The following is a 10,506-nucleotide window of genomic DNA, read 5'->3' on the forward strand; positions in this document are numbered from 1 at the left end:
TGAGATATGGTCTCATGGCCCCTTCCCAGCATGTGGCCTTCTTTCATAGAACACTGTCAGCTTTCTGAAGAACAGGATGACCCTGTGAATAACATGGTCGTCATTGGCATGATCCTGACGTTGCTTGGGAAAAACTGTTTTGTCTTGGGTTACTTGTTCTGCAAAAACCGGATGTGGTTAATGTGCTTAAAAGCGGTCCTACACAAAGGGTCGCTGCTGCTCTCTGGTCTCCCGGCGTGGAGAATGGCAGAGCAGTCGCCGGGTCTCCTGGCCACCCGGCTAATAAAGGCTCCCTAAATTGTAATTTGGTCTGGGCTCCAGTGGTCATTCACTCGCATCCGCTCCACAACAGTATACATTAACTCAAAATTAATTAAGAACTTAAAATCTAATAACTTAAAATTCCTACAAGAACACAGGGAAGAAACTCCTTGACTTTGGATTGGGCAGTGATTTCTTTGGAGTATGTCAAAAGCACATGCAATTAAAGCAAAAATTAAAAAGTGGTATTTTAAAAGAGCTAAACTTGAGAGCAGATTTTTGTGGATGACCTGCTGCTTGGAATAAATGCTCATATAGGACTCAAAAAAAAAAAGGGGTTCTGTACCTTTAAATTCTGAAAGTGAACTTGGCTCAGGAAGGCCAGCAGTCAAGGTCCAGCCCCTAGAAGAGAGAAAAGCTACAGATTCTCCATTCTCGGCCTTTGCAAGGGGACGACTGTGCCAGCTGGCTCAGCAGGCTCCTGGAAGCATGGCAGTGCTGCTCCGGGCCCTCCTGCTGGTCCTTGCACTGGGCCTGGCCCAGCCAGTCTCTGCCCCCCGGAAGCAGCTGGTGTTCCTGCTGGATGGTTTCAACTCAGACTACATCAGTGACGAGGCCCTGGAGTCCCTGCCTGGTTTGAAAGATTGTGAGCCAGGGGGGTGAAAGCGGACTACTTGACCCCAGACTTCCCCACTCTCTCTTATCCCAACTACTACACCCTGATGACTGGCAGACATTCTGATGTCCACCAGATGATCGGAAACTACATGTGGGACTCCAACACCAATAAGTCATTTGACATCGGTGTCAACAAAGGCAGCCTGATGCCACTCTGGTGGAATGGGTCAGAACCTCTGTGGGTCACCCTGACCAAAGCCAAAAGGAAGGTCCACATGTACTACTGGCCAGGCTGTGAGGTTGAGATTCTTGGTGTCAGACCCACTTACTGCCTGGAATATAAAACTTCCCTGACGGATATCAATTTTTGCCAACGCAGTCAGCGATGCTCTCGACTCCTTCAAGAGTGGCCGTGCCAACCTGGCCGCCATATACCACCAGCTCATAGATGTGGAGGGCCACCACTACGGCCCCTCGTCGCCACAGAGGAAAGATGCCCTGAAGGCCGTGGACACCGTGTTCAAGTACATGGCCCAGTGGATCCAGGAGTGGGAGCTGCAGGACAAGCTCAATGTCATCATCTTTTCTGACCATGGGATGACTGACATCTTCTGGAAGGACAAAGTGATTGAGCTGAAGCAGCTCATCAGCTTGGGTGACCTGCAACAAGTGAAGGACCGAGGGCCCGTTGTGAGTCTCTGGCCAGCTCCTGGGAAACATGCTGAGATATACAACAAGCTGCAAACAGTGGAACACATGACTGTCTATGAGAAGGAAGCCATACCAAGCAGGTTCTACTACAAGAAAGGGAAGTTTGTCTCTCCATTGACCTTACTGGTGGATGAAGGATGGTTCATAACAGTGCTGGATGAACAGCACTGGCAAGAGGGAAGGCTGGCAGCGCGGATGGCACGGATACGACAATGAGCTCATGGACATGAGGGGCATCTTCCTGGCCTTTGGACCCGATTTCAAATCCAACTTCAGAGCCTCCCCAATCCGCTCTGTGGATGTCTACGTCATGTGCCTCGCCCCGCTGCCCAATAACGGGTCCTGGTCCCGGGTGATGTGCATGTTGAAGAGCCCAGCCAGGACGGCTCCGCTGCATCTGCCCAGCAGTTTGGCCCTGGCCTTGACTCTGCTCTTGCTCCTCCAGTAGCTGCTCCTTGGTGTCCCAAATACTCAGCCAAGGGGGCCTTCACAGGGGAAAGGTTTATGTCCTATTTGAGTAATAGCTTCTTAAACACAATCAAGGCCACACAAATTGCCAATATTTTATTCTTGGATGATTCTATACATAAAAATCCCTACTTCTTAAAAACAAATATCTGAACTGAAGATAAGAAAAATCTTGCTCTCAATCTGTTCAGCTGTATGTCAGTTTGTCCTTTCTTTTTCATTTGGAAATTCAGATGAACTGTCTGAGCAAGGGCCTGTCCCTAGCAAGCAGCCTTTGAGAGAATATTGCGTGAGAGTCCGGGACCCCACTCCGTCCCGCTCTGCACAGAGCAGCCCCTCGCCTGTGCACTGTGCTCACCCAGGAGCCCTCCTCGGGATCTATGGCCACAAGTCCTGGACTGCGCCTTCCTTCCCAGAGAGAGGAGGTTCCCCATGACAGCTGTGGTGCCATCTGTTCCTGTCCCAGCTCATGGAGTTTTTCCATCTTCTACAAAGACCCAAAAAGGGTGTTATCTTAGCGTGGGCCACCCATCAATCAAAATCACGAAGGATTGGAGAACTCAGAATAAGGCGGCAGGCACGACTTCCCTCCCAAAGTCAGGATGCACAAAAATGTCCCCCTCGCCTTGAGGATAAGAAAGGCTTAGAGTAGATCAGGGCTCCTGTGTGACTTCTCACGGGGTATCCTGGCCTGAAGCCCCACCCGTAGCAGCCCCTGCGTGCTGTGGGGGAGTTGATGGATTGCCGGCCACCTGCCAGCATGAAGGCCTTCTCAGAGACTACACTCTTTGGATCACCACACACAACGTAGACTATAGCAATGCCCGACACACATTACAGCTGGGAAAGGTATCTGGTTGATGAGCGAGTGGACATATTTGCAGAAATCTCAGTTCATTGCTTGGAATGGTGATGCATTAAGCATAAGTTTTATGTGTTGTTGTCCTGGAGCTTTGCTTGTTAAACAACAGCAGCAAAGTGGATCCCTGAGTGACCAGAATTCCAAGGAAAGTCAGGTCGGGGTCAGGGGAAAGAACCTGATGGAGTCAAATCCCCATCACTAACCAACAAGCCATTTGATTAAGAAAGTGGTGCAGCCGCCACCTGCGAGGCTTGAGGTCTTCGAGCCCCCGAGACGAGCCGTTGAGCCTGGCTGAAATGTTTTCAGTTCATCATCAAGTTGGATGCAGGGGATCTTGCACAAATAAGGGACAACTGCATGTTTAAGTGATCCGACTCATAGACACACATCATTGCATTAAAAATGCCTTTGCACTAAGCGAGGCGTATCTGCCAGTGAGACTTTTGTGTCAGGAAAACAACCTCAGGTCTCCTCGGGACGATGAAGCCCTTCCAGGGTGTTGACCTTGAAAAACGAATTATCAACGCTCACCCTGACTCCAGAAGGCGAAGCAAGCCCCCTCTGTGCCTTGAATCATGAGAGCAAAGGGTCCCTGCTTCAAAACATCCACTTCATCTCCACACAAACTTCATAAGGGCTTATGTAACGTGTTTTTAGAATGCAGCATCAGATCCAAGGGACAGAAGGCAAACCAGCCTTTGTCTGGTTGAAAGCAAATCAGTGCTCTCAACATTGGCAGCGGTTGTGAAGTGCGCAACCATTGTTCCAGTTTCTTCTCTCCTTAAAGGACTAAGCTCTGATGAACACTGCCCGGCCCACCTTCCTGTGAAGCAAGGATCCTGAAAAGATACACAAGCAACTCGGTTAAAAGTGGATCATCAAATGAAGAGGGGTCTAAACATGTGTACTGTCTTGCATTTTTCTTTCCTGCTCTGTTCTACCCACCTCCCCGCCCCCCCCCACACACACACACTCATGCCTAAAACCTTCAAGTTACATAATCAAATTTCAGATAGTTGTCTGACAAAGTGAAGTTACTCAATAAATGCTCTAAAAGCAATGAATGAGAATAAAGAACTTTTGGAATCATGACTATTGGTAATTATTTAAGAAAATTCAGCCCCTAAATGGAGAAAAAAATTTGTTCCTAAAAGAATGCATGCATTTTAGTAGCTAGATTCTTTGGCTAAAGTCCTCCCCGCCCCCTTTGATTCTTGTTTTAAAGGTACATTCTTTTCCCCAGGAAAATTTTACTTTCTCTAAATGGTTTTGTTTCACAGAAGTAAAATCTGTGAGGAATATATATAGACAACTTTTTCTGGATTATTTTACTACTTCGTGGCTAATTCCAGGAGGATGATAATGATAATTGGATTGACCTGCCAATAACAAAGATAAAGGGAAGGAAGATCCTTAAATCGAAGAGATGAATGGCCGCTTTCCCTGTCTCTATGCATACTCTCCAGAACCCAATCCAATTACGTCCTGAAGATGTAAGCATAAGTTAGAACAGGCCCAGAGAATTCTTTCTCACCTTGAAGAGTTCTGAATGATAAAGTTCCAGCTCTCTTTCCTCTTAAAGTGTCTTTGGGAATCCATATCAGATCTGACTTCAGACCCAGACACCAGTTTGCATATGTCCTGGGAGTGTAAGCATCCCCTGACCCACCTTCAGAGACACAGGCTGGCAGGACCTGGGTGGGGCCCCACGTGACACTGATGGAAGGTTTGGGTTTGCTCTAAGGAGAAATGGTGCCGAAATGACCCTGGTAGACCTGAGTCTCCCGACAGTCATTTCATAACCCACCAGTTTCTCCTGGGGCCTCCAGCCCTCCTTAAAACAAAGCTGATCTATTCACCCCAGTGATGGAGACAGGAGCCAAAAAGGCATTGTAGGTTTCCCCACACCCCGCTCCTCCCTGGGGTCTGCGATTCTCAGTGGTGCTATCAGACAAACTCTTGTTCAAGACACATCTATTTTACGGATTTTCTAAGTGGTTTGCAGTTCTGTAAATATCAAAGGATTTCCAAATATGATTGCATGTTTACTCTTTTTAAGCAATTCGTGATAGACCAAAGTCAGCGCGCATACACTACTGGCCAGAAGGAAGGGAGGGTGTGCGTAGTCGTGGCAGACTGGTTATAAACATGGGAAACTTGGTATCGGTTACATGCCATGAAAATACACTTCTGTGTTGCTTTGAAATCATAAAATAGCACTGAGTGCAGGTGCCTCAAATGTTTAATAAATGTCCCATAAATATGTGTTGAATGTTAAAAAGAATAAATGTCATTAAAACGATTTGCTTACACCTCAAAAAAATAAATAAAAGAGCTAAACTTAAAGAAACAATTCATAGAATGGTGGCTACTAGAGGCTGGGGGTGAGGGAATTGGAGAGATGATGGTCAAAGTGTACTAACTTGCAGTTAGATGTTCTAGAGAATAAATTTTGGAGATCTAATACCCAGCATTATGATTACAGTTAATACTGTAGTATATGCTTGAAAGTTGCCAAAGAGTAAATCTTAAAGGTGCTCACCACAAAAATAAATGATAGTTATGTGATGTGATGGAGGTGGTAATCATATTACAAAATATAAAATGTATCAAGTCAACATGCTATACACCTTAATCTTACACAATGTTATATATAAACTAGAGGCCCAGCGTGTGAAATTGCGCTCGGTAGCCCACTGCTGCTTACAGCCCTGCCCACCCGCCTGCCACCCCGCCTTGCTCACAGCCACACCCACCCACCCACCACCCCTCTACACTCACAGCCCCACCCACCCGCCTGCCACTGCTCCTTGCATTCACAGCCCCACCCACCCGTCCGCTGTGCTAGTAGCCCTACCTTGCTGCAATTGGAGCCTGTGGGATGTGGGGGAGGGACCAGGAAGTACTCAATGCACCTCATTGTGACCAGTCATTTGGTCGTCACAGTTGTCACAGACACTGGCTTTTTATATATATATATATAGATTATATCCCAATTAAAAATTATTTAATAATTTGTAAATGAAGAATTAGATCTGACAAGTATATATTTAGAGTTCTATTACTTTTTTATTCTTTCAGTGTTTTTTTTTTTTTGTTTAATTTGTTATGTAAGCAGTTTCTTACATCTCAAAAGAGTTAATAGTGCCATGAAGGCTACATGATGAGGCTGGGATTATATACATCTACAAAACTGAAAGCAAAATTATGATTAGAATAGGGCAGTCTTGTCCTCTCTCAATTTGGGATACCCACTCACACTCCAATTTTACCAACAAATTTTGTCTTTAGAATACTTAGGAAAATTTTTCTAACAGCTTCAATGCAGGCATTCGCCCCTCCCCTATGTACTTCTTTCCTCTCTTAATAGAAATAAAATAAAATTTACTCATTATGAACCTAGATCTAAATTTGTATTGCTTTCTATTTCAATTTTTCTTAAACTTGGAGCACTTTCCATGCCAAAACAAACACATTTCTAGCTTTTATTTAAAATATGTTTTCATTTATTGTATTTTGCGTATGTCACAAATTATCAACTTGAAAGACAATGTCATGTACTCTTTTTCAGTAAGTCTTAATATATTTCCCTTTTTGGTTCTATGTACTTTTTAAAATTACTTTTTCTAACTCACTTTCTGAAATGTGCTCTTGTCACTTAACTTTAGCTCTTCTATATGTATTTTTCATTGAGAAAATTCTTTTTGGAAGTTGAACAATATATACATTGAAACTGTTTTTCTTAGACATATTACTAATGACTAGCATCAAGTTACTATCTCCTATTAATCTTCAACTATAATATAACTACATTTTAGAATGAAGTACATTATAATAAGTTATTAGTTTAAGTAAAATGTTTTTAGAGTTGAAATTTTATTCTCTCATGAAAGTCACCATCATATTTTTCTTCTTCATTAAATGCAGGGCTATCATTAGCAAACTGGTTTTCTTTCTGCATGTTAGTGATTCCATTATGAGAAGGGTTATATGAATATTCATTTGTTTTCTGTGTGCATGTGTATGTGTGTAATATGACTGTTACCTCTCACACAATTTAAACTTCAGCACTAATTTAGGAATATCTTCGACCCTTTGATTTCAGTTTGGTTTAGTATAAGTGATCATACCAAAATATGAATAACACTAAATTATATTATTCCTATATTATTACTATAGGGAGAGGGGAGGAGATGATAGAAAGAAAGAAAGAAAGAAAGAAAGAAAGAAAGAAAGAAAGAAAGAAAGAAAGGAAGGAAGGAAGGAAGGAAGGAAGAAAGAAAGAAAGAAAGAAAGAAAGAAAGAAAGAAAGAAAGAAAGAAAGAAAGAAATAGATGATAGCAAAAGAGCCCAAAAGAAAGCACACAGCCTTTTTCTTCTAAAGAGATCACTAGCATATGTTTAACCTGTGACTTCAGTTTTGTTTTTGCCACAAGCATCAGTATAGTAAGAAATGTTTATAGAATGGAATGCCAAGTTTTAAAATAGTTATGCAATTACCATTGATGGTAAACATTGTGAAAACTTTAGTAATTAAGATATTTTAAACTTATAATTTTTTTAAAATATATTTTATTGACTTTTACAGGGAGGAAGGGAGAGGGATAGAGAGCTAGAAACGTCGATGAGAGAGAAACATCGACCAGCTGCCTCCTGCACACCCCCCACTGGGGATGTGCCCGCAACCAAGGTATATGCCCTTGACCGGAATCGAACCCGGGACCTTCCAGTCCGCAGGCCGATGGTCTATCCACTGAGCCAAACCGGTTTCGGCTAAACTTATAATTTTTATTTGCACCCTTCAGTTATGTATTCAGAACCTAATTAAAGAATAATATTATAACAGAATTCTGGGCCATTAGTAATACTTCATATTTTAAAACATAAAACTGTTTTATTGTTGTATTTCAGAATTTCATTCAATGATGATGAATTTCAACATTGACCAAATACTGATTTTAATCCTTGGCCATTTTGGATTCAACTAAAATATGTATTCAGTGTTATGTACTATGAAAACAGTTTCAAGAGTGGTATACCTTATTTGATCACCAACTTCCCAAAATTTGTATCCCATGCCATAGGAATAAGTTCCTTACTATAAACTTTCTATTTAAAAATTTTCACTTTAAAAATGTTAGGTATGAAAACCTTGTTTCTTAGACCTAAAACTTGATTCTATCTGAGCGTCACCCTGATTTCAGATGGCAATTACCACTTCCTTTAAATTCTGAAGAGCATGCTCAAAGATTTATTCTGAGCTTTCAAGATTAAAGAATGTGAGTTAACATTGATGCCTATGAGCCTTAGAAAAGGCAAATGCCAATTCAGCTCATTTTAAATCATCCCACTTTTCTGTTTCTAAGTAGCTATGAACATGGACTATGCAGGTAAAAGGACCAGGGTTGGAATTTCAGCTCTTGGAGAAACCTTGGTGTGACCTTGGGCAAGTGATAATTAAATGAGATAAGACATATTTAAAGAGAGGAAAGCTGTCAGAAGATGACAGCTATCATCATTTCCCCATAACAAATCATCTCCAGGAGAGGATGTGGGGCAGGATAAGATCTCAATATTTTAAGATGAGCTTAAAATTATCTTGCTTCCTTTGAATATCATTTTCAGAGCTAATATGAACTACTCAATTACTGATTTTTTCAACTTAAATACTACAGAAATAATTTGACTTCCTCATTCTCTATAACTAAATGCCTTTCAAGTCTCTTTTTTTCCTGTACAAGATGAAAAAATTCTAAAAGGTATTTGAGAGATAAAATAGCCATATTTCCAACCAGAAGCATAAGAAAACCAAAGATGCCCTTTCAAGTTAAATTATAGGTATTTGCTAAAGAATAAATGCATGGTGAATGAATGAAGGTTCGGTTTTGTCAAAGCTAATACGTTATGTTTCCCTCTATCTTTCAATCAATAGATTTACATAAAAAGTAACATATGCTATTTTCTCTGATTCTCAAAATGTCCTGTAAAATGATGACAGGTATTGTTATTTCTAGTTTACCAAAGGAAAAAAAAAAGCCTCAGCAATATTAAATACTTACCCAAGGTAAATTGAGGACTTGAGGTCTGTTAACACTTAAGGCAGGATCCTCTCCACATTACCATTTTGTGTCCTTGTCACTGCAGCATGGTGAAGGGAGGCTGAGAAACATCTTCCCAAGGAGTTTCCTTACTTCCATTTAGTCCCTAAAAATTCACTTCGCAGTTAAAACAAACAAACTTGGAGCACATCAGCCTCTAGGCTAAAAAAAGATTTGAGCTGCAATATCAAGTTGTAGACTGTGGATTAGGGATGACTTTGACAATTACTGTCTCTCAAAGTATCACAGATAATTTACAGAGCATTTTCTACATCTCACTACTGAACCATAGTGGGAACTAAAGCTCAACCTGCCCTGCAGAAGGCATTACCCAGGACAAATTTTCACTTGATACAGATTTTCAAAAATGATTGCAATCCTAACTAGATAAGGGTATCTGGTCACTTTACTCCAGGATTTCTTAACTTGGGTCTATCTCTGCCCTAGGAATCCATGGAATAGTTTTAAGAGGGCCCCACACAGATAATTGAAAATATATGCAAAAGTATATGTATATGTATCTAATTTTTCTAGAGATGTGAACATTTGTTTTCATCAGATTCTCAGAATTTTCTCCCCCAAAGTTAAGCTCCCACAAGAAGTTCCAGAACAGTAGAAATTAGACCTTATTATTTAATTTAAAAAAAAATGAATGTTCTATTTATGTTGCAATTTTTTCTTATGCTGCATCTTTTTAATAAAACTATATAATTTCACCAAATCTTCCCAAATATATTTTGGATTCCTATGGGACTCCTGATGGCAGATTTCAAAGCAAGAGACTGTTATATTCTATGTCAATTTAAAGTGCTTGTTAATGCCTGCTACTACTGAAGAATGGGTAGTAGCAGGAATTTACTTATATAATATTTGTTAATGGTTCTCCAGTGTTTATCAGATAGTCATTTAAAAATTTTTTATGGTTTACTGTTTTAAAAATTTATGTATGCTTTATATATGAATCTATTTAAATATATTTCATATATACACTCATATATTGTCTGATTTTCATCTCAATGTCATAAATAATTTTTATTCTGTACTATTGTAGATGGTTCAGTTTTTTTCATGTGTTTACTCCATTACTGCCAAAGTACTAGGAAATTTGCCACATTTTTATTATAATTCCTCTAGTGCCTATCTTTATCTTCTAATGGTTACAATTGAAAAGTGAAAATCAATTATTATTTCTTTCATTTATTAAAAAAACATATTTCCACTTAATCTGCATTTCTCCAGTTGGCTTTTGCAATCTGTGAAATCTTCATTAAAAATAATAAGTCAATATGTTAATGCATCACCTGTCTCAATGAGCACAAAATAATCAGCATTCAAGAATTCCAAGTCATTTCTCTTGCTGTGTACCACTAGCCTCACAATTCATTGTCATTCTAAAATATGTTGCTGTGTCTAATGCAAGTAAAAGAAACCAACCCGTGCTTGACAAGAATGCCCAACACAAGAGAAGGCTTAATTCTTTCAATATTT

General features: G+C 40.5%; 1 protein-coding gene across 1 annotated transcript; it reads left to right on the forward strand.

Moving 5' to 3' along the window:
* Window positions 1–741: 741 nt before the first annotated feature.
* On the forward strand, window positions 742–2,038 carry LOC103303060 (glycerophosphocholine cholinephosphodiesterase ENPP6-like). The gene is given in 4 exon segments (XM_054716723.1): window positions 742–907; window positions 910–1,244; window positions 1,246–1,739; window positions 1,741–2,038. Coding segments are annotated over 4 exon segments (1,284 nt in total). The 5' UTR covers window positions 742–750.
* Window positions 2,039–10,506: the final 8,468 nt, after the last annotated feature.

The sequence above is a fragment of the Eptesicus fuscus genome, chromosome 1, assembly GCF_027574615.1.
Source record: "Eptesicus fuscus isolate TK198812 chromosome 1, DD_ASM_mEF_20220401, whole genome shotgun sequence".
NCBI classification, from domain to species: Eukaryota; Metazoa; Chordata; class Mammalia; order Chiroptera; family Vespertilionidae; genus Eptesicus; species Eptesicus fuscus.